The sequence below is a fragment of the Colias croceus genome, chromosome Z (genome assembly GCF_905220415.1).
Source record: "Colias croceus chromosome Z, ilColCroc2.1".
NCBI lineage: Eukaryota > Metazoa > Arthropoda > Insecta > Lepidoptera > Pieridae > Colias > Colias croceus.
Window position 1 is genome coordinate 14,560,891 of NC_059568.1, and position 23,107 is coordinate 14,583,997.

General features: G+C 31.9%; 1 protein-coding gene across 2 annotated transcripts; it reads left to right on the top strand.

The window, feature by feature from the left end:
* The first annotated feature begins 219 nt into the window (after positions 1-219).
* LOC123705046 (protein tramtrack, beta isoform-like) lies at positions 220-21,436 on the top strand. Of its 2 annotated transcripts, XM_045653607.1 has the most exons (9): positions 220-399; positions 506-694; positions 3,671-3,844; positions 5,069-5,250; positions 7,493-7,624; positions 8,363-8,436; positions 8,865-9,102; positions 11,007-11,072; positions 14,786-21,436. In XM_045653607.1, the coding sequence occupies exons 2-9, from the start codon at positions 509-511 to the stop codon at positions 14,886-14,888; spliced, it is 1,155 nt and encodes a 384-aa protein (XP_045509563.1). In that variant the 5' UTR covers positions 220-399; positions 506-508; the 3' UTR covers positions 14,889-21,436. The 2 variants fall into 2 exon arrangements, with proteins under 2 accessions (XP_045509563.1, XP_045509564.1); XM_045653608.1 differs by lacking the exons at positions 220-399; positions 506-694 and adding an exon at positions 755-807.
* Positions 21,437-23,107: the final 1,671 nt, after the last annotated feature.

The following is a 23,107-nucleotide window of genomic DNA, read 5'->3' on the forward strand; positions in this document are numbered from 1 at the left end:
TATGTAAATTTGAAAAAGCTTTTCTAAAATATGTATTTAATAAATAAACAAAAGACGTTTATATCATATACAATATGCTTCTTTTTTCATTCATCAATATTTTTGGTATTTGTTATTGCGAAATACTCAACTAATAGTCGACTCATCGGTATTACCATTTAACATTAATATACTACAATTATTACTACTACTGTGCTACTACTACAAGCGACATTTTGATATTTTCCGTGTACGGTGTACCTATTGATTGCAATGCCAGACAGAAATATTTATTATACATAGATTGTTGTTTTAAGTAGGTATTTATATTCGTTAATATGTATATTCACAACATACACCTTCCCTGTGTGTAGTAAGGCGCGTACGTGGGCAGTTATTTGTGTTTATGATTGTTTTTCAGTAAGTGTTAGTTTTCATTGTGTGGACGCGTAGCCCGTAGTGCGGATTGTACGCTCAGTCGTAAATTACAGGCGTCGTTTTTTTATTCGACGGTGGTGTTTTTCAGGCAATGGCAGTGCCTGAACAGTTTTCATTGAGGTGGAATGATTTCCACGCAAATTTGGCGCAGTCTTTTCAAGCTTTACTTGATGGCGAAGATCTAGTAGACGTGACGTTGGCGGCTGGCGGTCAGTACGTCCATGCACATAAACTCATCTTGTCCGTCTGCAGTCCATACTTCAAGGAACTCTTTAAGGTATGACTCATTATAAATCACCTTTGTTAGTATCATGTTTTCCTCCAAAGTATATGTATCTATATATTTCGAGCAGACATTTTTCATATAAATCAATACTTGATGGATAATTGGTATGTGAATATTGTATGCATAAGTAAGTTGAAGTACTTGTTAATTTACTCAATGTCTTATCTTTGTGTACATAAATCCAATTAATCACCCTTTGTTATTAACATTTGTAGATTTCAGTGTTTATGTTAATATTACACTATCAAAATTAATTAGTTGCTTCCATTGATTTACTATTTACTTGAAATTTCATAACTTTGATCTTTATTGTTATTAGCTAATTATTATTATTCTAACAAGACCTGTATCTTTATTGAGTCACCTTTCAATAAATATAACATACAGGTTTTACATTGGAAATGAAATATTTTCAAATCTCAGTAAATCATCATACATTTAAAAATATTCAACATTTTAATTCATGCATCATATTGCATTTATGAGTCATGACAAAATTATTATAATAATGCATAAGACTTCAAGCATTTTACATCTGAATATAAAATATTCATCTAGTTGGTTCTTACAAAGATAAATCATTAGGAAGGACCTACTTATTATTATGTGTAGAAATATGTATTTAAAAATGGAAATTTATAAACATGTAACATAATACATAATGAACAAAGATTATAAATAGAAACACTATAATAAATGAAAATAACAAATCCATGTTATTAAAAAAACAGCGAATTACTTACTTAGCTTACTGTATACAGTAAAAGTTTGTTATGAAAGCACACATTCATTATGTTAGCACTACGCAAGTTTTCAAGTTTGCATAACTTGAAGGATACATCAAAGGTGTTGCATATGTTTATGCATGTACATGCTTTTGAAATTTTGGTGCAAACATCTTAGCATGTTGTTCACATCCAAAATTTAATGCAAGGACGATGTAGGCAAATAACAAAGGAACTTTTTGGTTTATATTAAGCTTTATATATTTTCACCATACAATTAATATAAACATATGCTATTTTAGTTATACATATCTCTTTAGTCCTTGTATAGTGGCCCCTTATGGGTAAAAGCCGAGGTGGCTTTTACCCATGAGGGGCCACCTGTACCAAAGTTCCCTATCTTGGGCCATACGCATCCAATTTTTGCCTGCTATGTTCTCTATGTTGTCCACCCACCTCTTCTTCTGCCTACCCACTTAACTTTTGCCGATTGGGCCCAGCCATTTAGTGGTGTGGTATGTCCACCTGTTATGTAACTTTTTGGTATAACGAAAGCAAAATAATGATATGATGTCGCTTTATTATTATACTCTAGATTTCACATGCTTGGGACTGTTCACATTTGTGGTTTTATGGAAAATATTCCATTGTGGAGCTTTTAATGAAGTTTTACTAGCACCAAATTTATATAAAATTGCCGAGATTATAAATTATTGTCTTGCATTATTTATGAAGTAGGGATGAATAAAAAAAAAACATCTATTATGGAGATTTCCATGGAAATTTACTACCATCAATTTATTTATGTTAATCAATACCCTTATATGCATTACAATAAAATCATGATGTTACTAAAATACTTAGACTTAAATTAAAATTCTCATTTTAATAACCAATATTGAGGAGATAGGCAATATACCTAAATAGATAATTGCCTGATTGTTACCATATTTAAAGAGAAAAGCTTGAGACAATCATTAATCATTATTAAATTGTGAGGAAAAATTTTATACATAAGTTACTAGTTAGTAATTCAAGTAGTTACTTGAAACAAAAATTATAATTATTGATTTAAAATAATGGGTGGAAATGCTGTTAAACATCAAAATATTGTCTCTATAAAGAAATCTCTATTGTAATACTATATTTAAATCAAGATTTTCTTTGTATTTAATAGTATTGAATGTTTAAAATATTATGAGCATTTTAAATTTTATATGTCACTAGTTCCCATTTCATCGGGATTAAACGGGATAAAAAATATCTTATGTGTTAATCCAAGTTACTATATGTGTGCTTTCATTATAATTGGTTCAGTCGTTTATGCGTGAAAACCATACATACATACATACATACATACATACATACAAACCTTTCCTCTTTATAATATTAGTATAGATAAAACTAATTATTAAAATACCATAGCTTTTTAAGGAATTTTTATATTATAATAATATAATCAAGTTATACTATCAAACTGTATTGCTAAAGTAAATGCATTTTTTTTTTCTATTCCATTCATGGTATCTCTGACAGGCTCAGTTAAATTAGATATACTTACCAGTATTATTATTCTTAACAAGTTGCAGTCACTAACTATATATCATACAGTTGTTACTAGCAATGCAATCACATAATATAAATAAATCTAGAATACTTGTCAAAAATCATTCTCTTGTGACAAAATTATATACAATATGAAGGAAATTGCCTTCATAAGACACCGTAACAACACAAAATAGTTACATAATACAAAAGAAATAAGTATTATTTGATAGTTTTTGAAGTCAAGTAAATGGGTATGATTTGATGTTATTTATATCATAGTTCATGTTAACAATTGTAACCTATTTCTTTTATACAAAATTTGAAATCTAAATTACAGGTAACAAATCTATCTTTGCGAACTATTTATTTAAAAGTTTCGCAGTTACCACCAAAGTTCCATCTTTTTTAATTATTTAATTAAATACAGTGTAGTTTTTACTTTAACATGCAAAAATAAATTAGAGACAGGAAAGCCAAGAGTATTCAAGATAGAAATTATATAGCCTAAGATCCGGGTTTACAAAAATATACCCTCATCTGTTAATCAGATGAAACAATTTTTTATAGGCCGATTTTAATGTTATGAATTTATAAAAACTTCTGCCACCATAAGTCTTTCAATTACATTAATATTTCTAATCCCAGTTCTTAGACCAATAACTACAAACTAACTTACACCATACCTCTTTCACAGATGAACCCATGCGAACATCCAATAGTGATTCTCAAGGATGTAGCACACCAGGAGTTGAAGCAACTGCTGCAGTTCATGTACAGAGGGGAGGTGCATGTGCGGCAGCAGGAGCTGTCCGGCTTCTTGCATACAGCGGAATTGCTGCAAGTCAAGGGCCTTACCAGTGGCCGAGAGGTATATCTATACTACTAATGTGATAAGGGCGAAAGTATGTGAGGATGGAGGAGGGTGTATGTTTGTTACTTGTTCAGGAAGTAGGTTTGGAACTTATTTGGGTGAAACTTTAGAGTAGTACAGGCACAACAGAATAACACATGAGCTAAATAAATACTTGATTTTGTCCGCGGTTTTGTTCGCAGCTGAAACCGCGCGGTACAGCTAGTGATGTTAAGAATATTTAAATTAAAATTATATGTAAAGAAATAACTTTAAATTGTGCGAATGGAGATGTAATAAATTTGGCACATCTATATTAAAAAACTTTACACACACTATCATCTATTCACACAGACTTAAATTGTATTCTTCTTTTAATGGCTATGGTCAAATTTCTGGGTGACTAGTAGGATTTAAAAGATGCCTTTTCTTTATTTTTGGAATGTAATGTGAAAAACATGTGTGTTATGATTTAATATACACATGATGCAATTTAAAATAAAGTGATATTATGTCCTAAATGACTTGCATAATATTTGCATCAAATGTTGCATATCAGGATATTCAGTATTTTTTGCCATTTCAATATGTACATTGTTAGGTTCACATGTAAGCATGATAAACTTAATATCGTTGGCTTCTTTATGAACAGATTAAAATTCATTGATAATCAAACATAAAGACAGAATTAAAATTACTTCATTTTTATAAAAGTTAAAGAAACAATCATAACAGCTCTTTCCTCTGGAGTTTGCAGTTAGACAGTAATTAACACATCTAGCAATTTTAGCATCTCTATATTATAAACTATAATCATATCCGCTTGTTTATACAACTACTAAACTGTATAATTTTCAACATTCAAACTCGAAACTCAAACACATTTATTTATTCAATTAAACTTCTTTTAGATTCGTCATTACATATTTTTAACAATTCGGAAAGCAGTATCTATGGAGAAGAACTGACAAGATATGCATGTCAATATAACGATTTAATTTTGCATAATATGTAACTTAATATATCTTACTACATAATATATCATAATATGCCTAAGAACTGTTCTGTGGTTCTTAAGCGACAACCCTCCATGGATTTTCATCTTCCATGTATTCCTTAACACTGTGTGATAGGCTCTTTGAACTAATAATACATTTTTTTACATAATTTTTACATTGATAAACACGCCTATCATATCCAAATTATCATCTATCCTTCCTACAATATACTTATTACTTCCAGAAGAGCGAATCACCACCGCCAGCGTCCGAAGACTCATTCACGCCGCGCTCGCAGCCAAACGAACCGACCAGTGACAGCATGCCCGAGTGGGTCCAGCCTGAAGATACACCAACCACTGAGGTCCCAGCTGATGTTCCGGCTTTGATACCGAAGGAGGAAGCTACGAGGAGCCCTTTGAAACGGTGAGACCTTTAAAATAAATTTTAGGCATGCCAGTGTGATAGAATGAGTCCAGCCTGTAGAAACACTAACTACCAAGGTTCCAGCTGATGTGCTGGCTTTGATACCGAAGGAGGAAGCTACAAGGAGCCCTTTGAAACGGTAAAACCTTTAAAATACGTAGATTTTAAGCATGCCAGTGTGATAGAATGAGTCCAGCCTGTAGAAACAGTAACAACCAAGGTCCCAGCTGATGTGCTGGCTTTGATACCGAAGGAGGAAGCTACAAGGAGCCCTTTGAAACGGTGAGAGCCTTTGAGTCTTTCAGTATTACTGTAAAGTTCTGTGAACATGGACCATCAAGGTCACATTTGATGTGCCCGCTTTGATAGATAAGGAGGAAGCAACAAGGAGCCTTCAGAAAGAGTGAGATCTTCAAAACTGTATTTTAAATATTTTTACCTTTCTGTCAACGTGGTGAAAGGAAATTCCCTTGTAAAAAGTAATAAGTTTCGCATATTTATTATTTTACTGCGGTAAAAAAGTAGACTCTTAACCCTCTCGAGACACAAAAACCATACAAAATAGATCCGGTGCGGCGACAAAGAAAAACAAACAAGTAAGAATATTATTAATATCTTCTGATATATTTTTTTTATATTTAAGATTAGCAAATAGCCCAAAAAATAAAAATGGTGTACAACATGATTAACTTAATATTATGTACTGACATCTATGTTCTGTTCGTTTTGTGTTTGCGATTGATTTTTCCTAATAAATGTGTTATTGTTACCTTACGGGTTTGTACGAAGATGCTGCAAGGGATTAGATCGTCATCTATAGTTTAAAACGTGTGGTCTTTGTCTTCGTATCGTATTCATAGCTTACAATAAACCATTTATGAAGCAAATTTATAATGCCCTACAAATAAGAAGAAAATCGACTGAAATATATTAACTTTCATCTCCCTCCTTCCTCACTGACGTAACAAAATATCTAGGAAAAAATCCTGAAGATCACAATACGTCTCACTATCTTTCCAGTTGTAGGATAGAATTTGTACCCCCAGGCTGAAGAATGTAGGTCACTGACAAACTGATTCAATCGCTTGAGACGTTACGTCATTCGCCATTCATATAAACAACTTGCTAATAAGTATGGTGAAAAGTTTGTGCGTAATTTATTTATGATTGAGAAGTTGTTTGATCGTTTATTGGCTTGTTAGAGATTTGTTTTGTTTAGTGCAACTAAACGTATAATTTTCAATTGATTATTTAGAATTTATATCAAACACGTATTAACAAAATTCAACACATTACATATATCTCTATACATAAATAAATGAAATTCAAATATCCATTTATAACTTCAAAGTATCATCCTATAATTCATATTATTAAATTCATATTTTACGTGATGCCTGACTACGTCAAAAAACAAAACTTAAAACATATTTCAATCGGCTCATTCCTTATTTCCTGTTTACGAGAACTTTCACTATACTACCGTAAAAATGTTGAATTTCAGATTCAAATCTCATGAAAAACCGCGTCAAACTTACATGAAATACAGAATCAATAGCTAAAAATACAATTTACCAAATTGAAACGTGAGCATAGTCGTATTTATTTGTATAAATGACCACTGCAGTCCACCCCATGCACCATTAGCGAACAATCTTGTTACAGTAATGCGTGCAATCAAATCCCTTGATGGACAGTTATGTTTGTTTGTACATGTTTCGAGTGCAATTTGTAAAGGGGAAAATTGAGAGGCTTAAAGGATTGTATTGGTGCATTTTCGATGACGGATTATGGAGTTGTTTTGTTTTGAAACTGTCCATTCGATGCGGAGCTTTTGTTTTTTTAAGTATTGTTCAATTTCAACGTATTTTGTGTACCAAATCTAAACTACTTAATATAAAATTGAAAGAAAGACTGTCTTTTTTTAAACATTTGAAAGCTACTTCTTTGTAAGCCGATGTTACCCGGCTAAATAATAGCTAGATTAATTAGCCTAGGCCCTAGTGAGTTGCTCAAAAATATATCAGTGTAAAAGAGAAACTATTAAAAAGAGAAAAGAGAATATATTTATTTACATCTGCATTTATTTATTATTATTAATTCATAACTACATAAGTATCAGTTCATATTCATATAGATCTTTTGTTTTTTATGTAGTTCTTTAATTTACGCTACAATAATCATCTATATAGTATATGTATGTAATTTAGTTGGCAATAATAAAAACTATTCTAATCAATAGATTAATGAAGAACACGCCGAACAAGACCACGACGAACACGAAGAAGAAGCCGCGGCCGGTGAACAACGATAGCCCGTCGCACGCAGAGAACAGCGAGTATGGATCCGAAGGCGCATTTAGTGACGGTGCCGGGTGAGTTTGGACCTTATGCCTTCGAGCAATTAGAGCTAGAATCGAACGCACTTGAGCACCTTTTAGTTACGTTTTTTTAGTATCGTTTTTCTTTTGCGGATCGTCTTTGTATATATTTTTTAAAATGCCGGAGTTCTTATTGCAAAGAAAATGAACAGCTCAATTGTGGGGTTGTAAGTCAAAAAAGTACTTGCCTCATACCATGATGTCTTAAAGCAGTATTATTACGAGTGTGTAAAAATGACAGCACTTATATAGGTCGTGTAGAGCCGTCACTTTGTCACACTGGGAATAATACTGCTATAAGACATTTGCATCATGGTACAGTACGCCTCACGTAAAAAGAACGCTGGATGAAAGTGATGGGGTGTGTTTGCGCATGGATCGAGTTTTGCACGTAAGCTATGTGCCGATTATTTTATTTTTGAACTAGGCTCGCGAATCGTGGCTTCTCAACTACCTATTTGTCATTCTTATACCACCTCATAACACCAAATAGACCGATAAATCGCCAATGCGCAGCTTAACCGTCAGTGTTCTTTTTACTTGACGCGACTTATAACTCCATGATAACCATACTATTTAATCTTTAAATTTTGTTATTCTAAAATAACCTTTTTTTGTCAATATCACAAAGACGATCTGTAGTTCTAATAACAATTGGTTGCTTTCACATGCGCCTGCGCGATTAGTGTTGTTTTATTTTTTATCTTTTTATTTTATCATCAAACATTTCAGCGAACCCCTGATTGACTTCGACAGCGACATGTTTCATAATATCTTGGTTGTCCCCGACTCGGCTAAGGAAACTGGTATGTATTGTAATTAGATAGCACGTCGGGGCAAAATTGTCAGCGTAAAGAAATGTTTCTATTCTGCACTACTTTTATTTATTTTTTATATAATTGAAGTTTTAATTTGTAGATTTTTTGATTGATTTTGTTTTAAATATATATTAATTTATACAACGTAATTAATTTATTTTAGTTAAATCCAAGATAGTGTCAGTATCTAATTATTGAATTTTTTATTATCAATTCTTTATTATCAAATTCTTAAAGTTTTACCGCCTTACCATCATAACTTGGCAAACATTTTCAAGAGCTATTCTTTAAAAAATTCCACACGGATACCATACTTATACTATAAAAAGCCACGCTGACAATTTCGCCCCACCCGTCGAAACCTTACACAACTAACACCAACCGCGTCACTGCAACAAAAAAAAAAAACAAACAAGGTTGGAACTGCAAAACCGGCGGCGTCAAGTGTCCATCCTGCCACCGGTTCTTCGCGAACCGCTACAACCTGAAGGTGCACATACGCGACAAGCACGACACGCGCGAGGGCACGCTCCAGTGCGAGATATGCCAGAAGCGCATGCGCAACCCGTCCTGCCTCCGAGTGCACATGTACCACCATCGCAAGCAAGCGGCCTACTTGGCGCAGCTGAGCGCGCAAGGAGATCAGATGCACGTGTGAGTTGATTGGGGGGGGGGCTAAGCGTGCTTCTCCAACAATTATGTGCGAGCATGTGGTTGTAAATCCATACTAATAAATGCGAAAGTAACTCTGTCTGTCAATCACGCCTGGACAATTTTCACACACGGCACGATCTGATCCCGTACTAAGCTTTCGCTTGTGTTATGGTAACCAGATGGCTGATAAACGTACATATATAATTTTAAATAAAAAAAATAGCTATAATAAACAGCCAGACACAGAGCAAACATATATGTTCATCGCACAAATATTTGTGGTGGTGGGAATCGAACACACCACCTCTGTGTGAAAGGACAGGGTCTCTGCCAACTAAGCCAACCGCTCAGTCGATAGTGTCGCTCCAAGCGTTTCAAACTATGATTGGTTCGTAACAAACGCATCCCTCGCTACGCGTCCTCGTACATCTCTGGTGGAAAAGCACTAAAAGGAGGGGCGTTTGGTGTGATAAAATTTTGGATTAAAAAAAACATATGCTTTGTGTGGAAAGTGAAAATTGAAGATTTAAAAATCGTTGCTTATGTATTGTGGGAAATTTTAAAAATTAATGCTTGTGAGGGAAGGGGGGTTTTTTTGTCGATACAGATAGTATTTTTCCATGAGTTAATTGCTTTTGCAAAATAAGATATACATATGTTATATTAATTATTCACAATAAAGTTCAAATACATTTATTATGGAAATGAAAATAATTTATAGTGAAATACGAAAAAGTCTACATACAAACGAAAAAAAAAAAATTGATGTCCAATTTTATCACACCAAATGTCACCAATAATTACAATGGTTCTTATGATTGCAAAATATCATTCGATAACATACTTTATTGCATAAGTCATAAGAGCCATTGTATCATGTTAATCATATAGCTTGCTTGTTGTTTATTATTTCATCGAAGTTTTATTCATAATTTATTATTTATTTTTAGTATTTTATAATGCACCTTGAGCTAAATTTAGAATGTATTTAATCTGATACTTAATTTATGAATGAACAATGAACATATTTACAAGGAATTAAATATCAGTACTTATTTACTGATTTATAACTATGATAAAACATTAATTTTCCATTGTTAATGCAATGTGTACATAATCATCCCTAGTACTTTTAACTATGTCACTGATCGAATGGGTTGCTTGGAAGAAATTGCTTGTAGCAATAAAACCGCCTTTTGGCTAATTATGTCCTATTAAGTAAAATTTGTATTTTCTGTTTGTGTGCAATAAAGCTTATAAATAAATAAATAAATAAACAATGTGGGATTCGAACCTACGTACCTTTTTATACATGCCAAAAAACAGTTTATACTACCGATAACCAACAAAAAAAATAAACTTTTAAATGACACTTTATGCTGTGAACTAAATATTGTAGTCCTAAGCAAAATCATATTTTCAAATAAATAAACGAAATGATTTCAACAAATTTTCGCCAAATATCATACAATATAATATCTTACTGGTAAGCAATAGACGGTTGACCCAACAAAAAATTTTCAGACATTTCAAAAAAGAATACAGAAAATATTACCTTCTGTATTTCCAAATACACATACAAATTTCGTAAATTTTATCAAACCTTCTCTAACCCTTGGTAGGAGCACCTTAATTAAATAATGCCTCCTTATATAAACTAATTATTAAACATTATTTATTTATCTTAAACCATGTACCGTCTACACTGTATATCGTTCTAAAAATAAAATAATTTATTGTTTTTTTGTATTGCATAAACTCCTAAATTACTGGACCGATTTAAAAATACCTACTATTCACCATCAGAAATATATATTCCTGAGTGACAGAGGATATGTTTATTTTTTTGTTTTTCCTTGTATATTATTTATTTTTTATTATTTTTATCCCTGGAACAATTCTAGCGTTCACAACATGGTTGGCACCAAGTGGCGTCCGGACAATCTTAACGACTATCGAGATATTGATAAGTGAGTTTCCTTAAGTTTTCCGCACCGCTTATATTTATTTTAACCTTTCTATAAATCAATACTGTCCTTCTGTATATCTTTTTACTGTGTTATGGGTACCTTTACTAAACATCTCTATGCCTATCTATGAACCTATACTGTTCATTATGCCTTTGACCATCCATTTTAATATTGTATTGTGTACCTTCAATCATTCAATGTGCCTATACCTTTGTAGATCCTAAAATCCTTTTGCCTATTGTGTATTTTATAAAACATACTGTTCACCTTTGAATTTGTACCGTCATATATACATGTATTGTATCATACGCCTTTTATCCGTCTACAAAATTGTGTATTCAATATTCAGCAATGCGATTTCATATATTTTAAATTGATATTTGCCAGACAGCAGACATGGTGTTCATATATAAGCTTGTATACATTGGGGTCGCGAAATTTCCTGTCTGATGAACTGATTGATTTTACAGGGGACCGTTAATATCCGACCCTAGCCCTTAGGCGTCCTATTAATATTGATACCTACAAATTGGACGTAATTGAATGCGTAGTTTATGCTCGAGCGTGTTGTGCGAATGTTTTGCGAATGATACTTGTATTTGTTATGAATATTATGAAGTGGAATGCTTTGGGGTGGTGTCTGATGTTTCACTGATCGTTTAGAATTTAGATCTATTATGTTCGTTTAGTACTCTCTAACCAGAAAACTATTGAACAGATTTTATGATTTATGCTCGTTTAGTATGTACTCTTTCACACGTAAACTACTGATCGGATTTTGATGATAGGTACTTAGCTGAACTAATAAAACTAATACGCGAATGAAACCGCGTGGCACTGCTAGTATTGTTAAATTTATGTATGTATTATTTATGCTCAAGTAAACTTTTATTAAAGCTCAGTCTGTTTGTAGATTTATCTATCTTACACTGATATACAAATTGATAAATGCCAATTTTATAAATATAAAAAATTATTGAGTTATTAAAGAGATTTTAGATTTAATAATGATAAGATATGCAGCAGCGATATTAATATGATTGCGAATTTATTGAATATTTCTCGCTCAGCGATGTCTCATAATCTCTCATTTCCCTTTATAAAAGAGGTGCAGGTGTAGATTACTGGATTTGCTTGCGACGTCCTTTATTAAATTCTTTACTTAGAGAGGATATTCTCTACTGTTTAAAGAGCTTTAAATTGTCTAAAGATCGTTTTTATAGATTTAAAACTAACCCCGTACGTAAAGTTTTGTATTTTTATTACAAGAATACTAACTCTGCGTTATTAAAATCTCTTCAAATCAATCCTTTTTGGGTACCTATGTCTTTGTTTTATTTCATCGGTCATGTAAATTTAATATACAATAAAAAAAAAATCGATCACGGATAGGTATTCGAACCCGCATCTTTTGCCTAAAAAAATCTCATTTGAATGTTATAAAAACCAAAAAATATTAAATTCATCTCTCATTTTATACCCGTACCTAAAATCATAACATGCAACGCTAAAGTAAAGCTCAGTCAAAATACAGGGGAGAGATCAAATTAACGCAGCGTCGGCCTAAAATTCAATTTTGAGTGCATTAATAATCCGATCCCCGTAGCCAAAGGGTATTCGCGAAGCATAACAGACAACGGACTAAAACCTGAAACTCAATTATAATAGCGACACCGTTGCTAGGCAACCCCCCTGTAACGAAGCGCACCTAAATGCACGCAGAATACACAGACATGTCACGTGTGTGTATATTATTAACGATTATTGATCTGCGCGCGATGTTGCGTCAGCGAGATGCCTAGCATCCGAAATCTAGACCCGGTTTTTTTTAATTCCGCCAATTTCGACCTTTGACGCGCTGCGAATACAGACGTTTACTGCGTGCACAATCAGACGAGTTAGATGCATTATTGATCCGCGCAGTTGATATGCGCTCCCGGCTTACCTGTTTAGTCCATAGTTTGTGAGTCACGTGGGTGGTTCTAAACTATTGCGTCTAATTTTAAACCTGTGTACACGGCCAGCTGAAGAATGTTTGCTGAAATAAACGACGTACAGATTCTATATGCGTGCGTATACTGTATTTATTTTGTACTTTGATATTATACGTTTGCGGCGTCCGTAATTAGATTAAGTTCACGTTGGTCGAGCAAGCGGGTTTGTTTCCGCTTTCCGCTGTCCGTTATGCCTTCAGTTAAGTGATTTAATTATGCATTATTCCTGTACAGGCTTTTAGCATATTACGATATTTATAGTACGACAACAATCCGTGGTTAGTTACTTTGTGTCTAAATTTAGTTTCAATTCAACAAGTCTCTTACACTTTTTATTTATTGAGGAAAACCTGTTAAAAAACTATCACACAACGTGTTTCAAATGACGAATCGATATTAATTATAAACTTAGATATTTATTAGTACAAACATTGAGAAATTCTCTTTCGTAATTTTGTTTGTTAGAAAGCTTACAAATCGCCCCGTTCTCGCGTGACTATAGCCCTATGTAATCATTGGCTTATTGCTTCTAAACCTGTTGATTTTAAACTTTGTTGTTCACATTCCTGTTTTACTTTGTACCGAATGTCCTCGTGTATCGAAACAATAATATTTTTGTTTTTCTTAATGGAAAACGAGTTTTGAACTTATTACTAACAAAATATATTAAGGTCTTTTTTTATTAACTAGCTGCTCGCCCTGGTTCTGCCCGGGTTGTGAGTTGTTTGTCAAAATTTTAACAGTTATTATTATAATCTAATCAGATAAAAATACAGAGAACAAAATTTATTAAAATCCGTTCAGCCATTATTAAGTTATAAGTGATATAACTTAAATTATTTATAGAGATTATTTAAGGATGTCGAATCATATTTACTAGTTTTTAGGTAAAATCACCAGTTGAATGAATTTCCTTCACTAATAGAAACTTATAATTGGCTATTTCTTAATATGTGGCAATTGTACAGCGACTTGTCAAGACATTGTAACTAATTGCGCAAGCGAATAAAATTTATTTAAACTTATCACATTTTTATGGAAATTGAGCTTACGTTTCAACGTTAATATTACGACACAATTTTCTTCATAAAATTGATAAAACAGCATAGTATAAAACTAAGTTTTCAAATACGTAAAATATAATGTTAGTGAAATATTTGTCACAAAATGAAGATTTTATAGAAGATCTTATTTACGCTGTTCTTTATATTATAGATCGATGTGTCTAGTTCTATTTATAACATTTCTCAAAACCAGTGATAATAATAGTAATACCTATCTAGAAAAATATGACACAATAACGCCATGAACGCGAGCGAATGTAAACTGCCATTTTATTTTAACAATGCAATTTCATTCTATATAGTTTTATAATTATATGCGACATTTACATATATGTTTTTTTTTATTAATAATAAATATTCTTTATTTGACATAAACACAATTCATAGCATTAGTGATGAATAGTTTTAGGTATCTTTTTCATGTGCTCTATTTCTCTTTTTATGTACAGTAAACTATATTATGAACTAACAACAACCTAAACCTTACTCTGTTATCCTATAACTAAACAAAACTCACGGAATACAGTACTAATATACATCTTTCTATGTGCAATTAAGGATATTTATTATTACTAACTAACATTATAATATATTGCTCTAATCCCCTTAAAAAACGTCCCAAAACACAGTACTAATTACCCACTGCACATTCCAGCTACACGGCAACTACAACCGCGGCAGAAGGGGCCCAGTACCCGCCCGCAGAAGCCACAGAACAAGCGGAGCCGAAGAACGAAGCTAGCGCGGAGACCGTATGATCCAAACCCCGCCGGCCGAGACACGACGACGATCTTATCGACCCCATTGAACTAGCCCGATTGTTTACTCAACAGTGCACTTGGAAGAATATGGTTTTCTCCTTCAAGTAATTTTCGACTCCCAAATGTATGAAAAAAAAAAATCATCTTCTTTTCACGAAAAATTAATATTTTCCGACTCGTCTTGACGCTTTGCCACTTCTGAACTTGTCAAATCTTGCTATAGTCATATATTACTCGTTTAAATAAGGTTGTCGTGTATCTTGGTGCAGCGCTATGACTTCTATAAGGAATGTGACTTTGCTCCTCTCCTGTGAATACTCTTATTTTATCTTTCTCATCGAATTATTACGAATTTAACTGTCTGTGTTGTATATCAGCTAGCGGTATACTCAGTTATTTACGAATCTCTATGCTGGATATTTTATTCTATGGTTCTAAGTCTTATAGTGCTTCGTAACGAAGTATTGGCTTGATTATGCTCTATTATACTCTTACCATAATGAGACGACAAGATTTTAGATTTTAATTGGTAACATTTATTTATACATCGATTCAATTGTCAATTTAATAATTATACTAGTCGTCTTGTTAACTTTAACGTATTGCAAGTCAGTACAAGGGATTTTTATTTTTATTATTGAAATCCTATTTTGAATCATTTATGATTGTTTTAATATTTGCTTAAATCTATTCGTATGCGAATCAAATGCATAAGTAATTTTAAAGGTAACATTCGATTTTCGATTTATACAATGAATAAAATAAATATAAAAGTTCAAAATGAAAGGTTCAAAAATAATATTAAGGGTAACGCAGAAAGGCTGTTTTTTGAAATGAATAAGTAAGTTTTTGCATCTGTATCTCCTCTGTATTTTGTGTATTGTAGATATTTTATAATCTATGAGAAATACGCTCTTTTTATAATTTTGCACAATTGATTGAAGATTTTATTACATAATTATTTTCTTTATAACTGTAAAGAAGTTTCGAGACAATCTTGAGTGGATAGAAGAATTTGTTTTTTTTTTTTTTTTAAGTATAGATATAAACTATATTTTATTATACCACAAGTTTTTATTCTCACTTCAAATAATAAATTGACGTCACAGCTAACACTTATTTTACGACAGAAGTTCATTATTATTTATTCACCATAAAGTTGACATGTACATTATTTTAAAATAAAATTACTTTAGTCTCGAGACCTCTTTACATTTGCTGAATTATTCTTGCTAATTGATTTTTAAATATCAGTATAATTAAATATATTATTTAATATTTTAAACCTCTAAAGCTTACAATTTTGGTCGTTGACTTCTGCTTAGAAGACGGTTAACTTTTGTGGTAAGGATTTAGATAGACAACGATTCTAAATAAAATCTCGATTTAAACTACGATTACATTTTTCCGCCTATTCATAACGAATTACATTTTATACCACTTTCTCACTATTGAATATTTTTGATATTTTTTTATACTTATGTGATAGATGCGACCTTACCAGAAACGTTCAATGTTTTGTACATTTAGCTATAAACATTTTACTGTCTCTCTGACCAGAAGTCAACGTATTATAAAATTAGTTTTTGGTAAAGCCAGTAATTATGTAGAAAGTAATAATATAGAAATTATTTCAACTATAACATACACTTCACGCTTACCTTTTTCATCCATGCATCATTCATTATTGAGAAATCATGTTTTTTTTTATATATTTTTATTTACGGTCATATTTGTTTACCAAAGGCACTGTTGAGTAATGTTATTATTTTTTCAATATACATTCCACCACATAAGTTCCAAAGACTGATTTGAACAAAAGTAATATAGAATATATACTTATCAGTTTTATTTTATATATTATATATACAGGATGTATCGTATGTTAGTGACTTACTTAGTTTTAACCATGGTCTGTACACGGAATACCATTTAATTTTAAGTAATTATCCTGTATATGACGAATTTTATTATGTAACGTGAAACATTGTATCGGCTCTCTGTTATTGTATATGTATATTATTTATCACACAAAGTTTGCTATAATATTGAATTACAAGAGATTTTATTGATGACTAAAGTACAATTTTTTGACAGGGCAGCTTTTAAACTTAGGTTAATCAAAGATGCCATTCAGTGTACAAAATATATATTCAGTTGTGTCGAAATTCGATTATGCTAAAACGTGGTTGAGGGCAGACAAAGCATAACCTCACAGTACAAAATATTATATTGTGTATAATATTCATTTTATAAACGTATGCTTTACTTAGTTTTAATTTTACTTTAGGATCACATAGTTTTCGATATGACAATCTATTACGTACAATTATTATTTAGTCCGTGGATGTATACATTTTTTTATATTTTATTAAATACGTAATAAGAAGAAATCACGATTGATAGGTAAGGAATATTAATATGTACCTCATAAACGACTGTTAAGTTATATTTTTTTATCATTTCGATCATTTACCGCGTTTTTTTAACAAAAAAAAATTTACAAGTAAGTTATGATTAGCGATTTTATCAGATACATTCCATTATTTTATTTTATATGAATACATTGAAATTGCCATTTTATTTGAGTACAATTTTACACGGTCTGGTATAGTTTTATCGGTGTATATTTCAAGTTATACTTTACCACGACTCGAAGCTTTAATTTCTAAATCATCCCATCGTTATCAAGTCGACAAATCGAATATTCGAGACGTTAGATCTATTGTTTGAGGTGAATCGGTTAGAGGTAGCTAGACTCGAGTCGTTATACAATCGAATCATCTCCTTGGTGTCTATTTTACTGTGCAAGCGAGATAGCGTGCTATATACTGCCCTTGTGCGAACGAGACAACGATGTAGGAGACAATCTGATTCTATTAAATAACGACTCGGGTTATAAACGATGCGGATATCGAAACCCATCTACGTCTGTCGTCACGACACATGCCGTCCTTCTCTCACCTCACAAATAAGTTAAAGCTTTCTGACATTGCCGCCTTTATTTAGGTCTACTTTCTTTATGAATAAAAAAATCGAAGAGCTCAATGAAGATGTTGTGACTGTCTTAAGTACTTTTAATTCACTCCGGCGCCGTGAAGGGAACGGTCACGAATTATATGTACAGCGGAGTTTTAATGTTAGTGTAACTAAAATCGATGTAGTATGCGTTCGATTTTTTAATTTTTTTTATTCAAAATTTTATATATTTTATAAAGGTTTGGGTATTTCTAACCATTAATTATAAGGGGTATAAGAACTAACATGTTTTTTTTTTCAAGATTAAAAAAAATTATATCTCTATACATTCCAGTAGTTGTAAGGTCTGCATAATCAACCTGATACGGTATAAGTAAGTTTTAACATTATATTTATAGAGTACTCTTAGAGTAAGTTGTCATTTTATTATATTTTTTGGATCTGTAATCCAATGAGATTGTTATGTTAGCAACATTCCATACTTTGGTAGCTGTATTATAGTTTTAGCATTTATGAATGTTTTTTACCAAATTTTTTATATACCAATGCTGTTTACTTTAATGTGTGGATGTGTGGAGTGATATAGGGTCGAGAACAAATCTCACTGGAATTGACATAGCTGTTTGTGGGCAATTTAACAGAAATTCATTGAGGAAAAATCAAATTATACTAAAAGTACCACAGCGCAATTACACAAGCATAAAATTTTCAGGTAACCCCTTAGGCGCATACTTAAAAAACGTAATAATTAAAATAATCTTTAAAAATATTAAATGAGAGTTCAGTTTTCATAGAATTAAATACGAAATGTATTGAAAAGTGTAGATTTGTTCTCGATTCTTCTAAAATCACTCCGCATCGCACTCGGGTCTCCGGGACAAGCTCAGTTAGCAACTGTGTGTCAATAGTTTAAGATTTTGTGTGTTTAAATACTCAACGCGTCTATATGGATGCACTCGAAATGATGCGGTCTATGTTCATTTGATAAAGTCAATTTTATATCGTTTTATTACAATAATATAAAGATTTTTCAAATGTGAAAGGTATTGTAGATTTTTTTATAGCTGACTTTGGGTAGTGTTAAAAATGGGTGTTAGATTTAGGGCTAAAGAGAACCCCTATTTCAGTATAAATTGACGAACAAATCCCTTGTAACATACCACAGTATTATAAGCATAATATGTAGTTTAATGTTTTAAAGTAGTTTGAGAATAATTTTAAGAAACGTTTATGGATCGTTATATACAGAGTATAACTACGTAGAATAAATAGCTCCTCCCAATTTCCATAAATTTTCAAATAAAAATGTAACTCTTGCTTCGCCCAAAGTCAGCCATCTATTATTTATACAGTATAACCAAATATTTAGGTTGTATTATAGTACCCGGATAGACGGTTCTTTACGAGGACAATTTAATAATTGTTATTTAATTTTCGAAAACATTTTAACGTAGTGCTCAAATATTTTGCTCGTCTATACGTATATCTAGCTGGTCTTAATCCATGACAAATTAGAGTAATCTCATAGTACGTAAGTTTGAGATACTTCGGTACATGTATGTTTGTCGTACAGTTCAATTCTCGGTGTTTATAACGAAGTATCTCTATGGTGAAATCACGAATGCAAGTTGTCATGCTGGGTACACACTAACGCGCCATTCTCTGTAAGTCTCGTTCATTAGATACCTTGTACGACTACATGTTGGTACTTTTTAATCCCATGCTGGTTTTTTAACCGGTCGATCAAATGCGCGGGCCGTACATCGAATTCTCCCTTGATTATCGTGTAGTGTGTACGAGCTCAATGTCGAAGTTTAAACTACCTTCATATTTTTAATATGCATCGTTTAAAAAAATATTGTATCAAGTATAAAATATCGCGTGAATTGGCCGTGATCGATTGCATTTAGGACGTATTTAAAAAATCGAATTGCATTTTCTGCACGGAAATGTCTTGCACACGTACAAAATTGCACATGCATTTAAAACTTGTATTCGTGGTTTCGCCCAATAATCAATATACCTATATAATCGATGTCTGTCAATTTCCCTGTCGCCATAATATAATGTGTATAAGTCTATGCTAGTATAGTATTTCTGTGTATTTCAACATTAGTATCGATTAGAACATACATGTAACTTTTCAGGGTTATTTGATGCTTCTACAACGATTTCTTTGTGTATAATTTGCTCTTCTAAAATTTAATTTTAGATGGCTACAACTATGCACTGTCCTTTGATAATTTCCATAGTCGATTCTTGTGCATGTGTGTGTAAGTGGGAGAAATATTAAAATGGTATATAAACCATAATCGGCGGGGTGCTAGAAATTTTTGACAAAAAAAAAGTATTTATTTTTCTTTAAAATAAGTAACTTACGTTTCATTTGTTTCTTGCTTAAGTGTTGACGAAAATCGTTGAAGTGCTTTATTTTGGTGGTATTCAGTAAATTGTATAGTTCGACCCATTTGGATACACATGTACAAGGATTTTCAATAGAATTGTGATGTGATGATAGGGCATAAAAACATCTGTTCGAAATCCACGAAAAATATGAACGATACATTTCTATTACGGTTGATACCAAAGTCATATCATCACATCCTCTTCTTCGAGTAATTGGCCAGTATTGTTCAAGAATAGGACATTAAAGAGGTGATATTATTCGTCCCAAGAGATAGAATCTCTGTTAATAAAAGGCTGCTATTGTGTCAAACGTTAGAATGGTATCAGTAAACAGGTGTAGGATAAATTCTCGGGTCCAGTTAGGTGTGATACATCCTGGATGCTATCGGGTAGGAAGTGATAAATTCGAAATATGATTCATTAGGCCCAAGGCAAGCTTAAATAAGATGGACGCACGGTGAAGGAGAAAGATCGCAGGGATTGTCGGTTTTTGACATGATTTGGACTTGTTTTGGTCATTTAATTTGATGTAGAGTGGGTATTTCAACTTTTTGTGCGTGTGTGCTCTAAATAATTGTGTTTTGTAAGGACTAGTATCAAATAGTTTATTTGGATCGTAACATCAGAAAACGTATTGAAAATAATGTGCCTCTTTGAATGGCATTTTCAAAAATTTGCATTTAGTATCATTTCCGTTAAGATTTAATATAAATATTCAGTATCAGATAAAAATCAGGAAAATATGCACACGTATAAATATGTTGAAACACCTAATATTTGCCTTTGGTTCCCTAAAATTATGTTCGTTCGAGTTTTTTATTTTCGAAATTCTGACAACGAATGTTTTGCATTTTGATTTTTATAATGCTCTCTACATTGTGATGATTATTTTTAAATGATTTTTGTATTTTTTTACGAACAATTTTATGGATGCGGATTGTTTGTGGACGATACAGCCGACAGTAAAATGGCGACACAAAACGTTCTCGCAGCGCGGGAAATGGTTACAATTACATTCCAATTTTATGTGTGTCTCTAACGATATTTTATTTAATTATGTTCTCAAATAATTCTCATTGTACTCTTGATTATACTCAAAAATTGGTTTTAATATTTTTTACATTAGCTTTACTTAAAACAATAAATTATAAATTTGTAAAGTTTGTTTTTATTTATGTGATGGTGTGAACGCATTATTTTTGGAAAATAACTTTACTGGATAGTAGATGCTTTAGATAAAATAATCTATGAACAATAATCTATGAATATGATAATACTTTTATCTTAAGCATGAGTACAGTGTTTTCTTTATTTTCATGTTTCTGCAACAACTGGTATTTAATAAAATATCAAAATGTGTTCTTTATTTGTAGATATAACCTATAAGGCCAAAGTCTTGCTTGCATGCATTCCACGTTATAACTTTGATTCCTCAAACCGCTCAAGAAAAAATTGTCCGTTATCGTAAAAAGTCGTAGTAATTGTTTGATAAAAATATAATCATATTTATTTTTTGATCAATATGAACAGCAGAAGAACAACATAGATTTTAGTTATAATAAGATGTTTGAACGATAGTTTTCTCATTTCTGTTCAGGATTCAAAATAAACACAAGAAAATGATATCCGACATTTTGTGCTTCTTGAAGCGTAAAAAACGAAACAAGTAGGTACGATATATTAAAATTTAATTTAATATTTTGACAGTAATAATATTGAGCTATTTTTGAAGATTTTTGTACTATTGTTACCATAAAATGTTTCTTTAAATGTCAATTTTGTTATACGCAATTAGAAAAATATTTTAATTTCACCATCAGGTAACTTGTGAGGCTATGTAACTGGTTCGTACTTTAATGTAATGTAATTGAACGATTAACGACCTATAAGTTATAGGAAATATCGAAATTATATTTACAAATAGCAGCGTGTTAAAGTAGTGAGAAAAATATAAATTTAAGGAATTAAATACTTCTGTACCGAGTTTAAACTCGATACAATAATATTATGCTATATTCAATAAATTGTTTCGTCAATTTTTCATCATAATCGCATTGAGATATACATATGGAGACGACACCACCTACATCACTTATGTTCCGCTCAACATACGCCATATGGCGTAACTGCACGCTCATTTTTTATTAAAGTGAAACTTTTATTACATCGTCTCAAATATTTTGGTCTGTGTAGCGCATGTCGCGTGACGCACCGCGCACGATACGTACGATAATTATCGTACAAATACGATAATTTTTAGTTAAATGTCCATAGTGTGAAAAAAAGTTTCACTTTTACCGTGGTTTCATAAAACCACACAACATTTTTTTTGTTTTAAAGTGAAACGCATCAAATATGCCTTCGTGTGTGTTACGATATTGTACAAATAATACAAATAATATGGAAAAGTGCAAAGGAATAACTTTCATCGGTAAGTAAGTACCTAACTAGATAATAATTTTTAAAACTTAGAGCAAAAAAATGGCAAACAGATTTTGTTCGTAGTGTCTCCTCCATACGTAGTAATATTATCTCAATGCATAATCGAGACAATATAATTTTCTAATAATTATGGTATAACTAGTCTGATAAAGAACATTACACATAAATAGTTAACATAATATTATGGTTGTGCAACATATTTTTATTCTGTGAGATTAAAAAAAAAACATCTAAACCTGATTGGAACTACAAAAGCGTCATAGTACCCAGCAGTTGCAGTGTAGCACTAGCAGTTCTTTACATAAAGCTATCTAAAGACACTAGATGGCCTTGTTGTGAAGTTAAATTATTTCGTTTTACTTTTATAACAGTTTGAAGTACTAGAATCA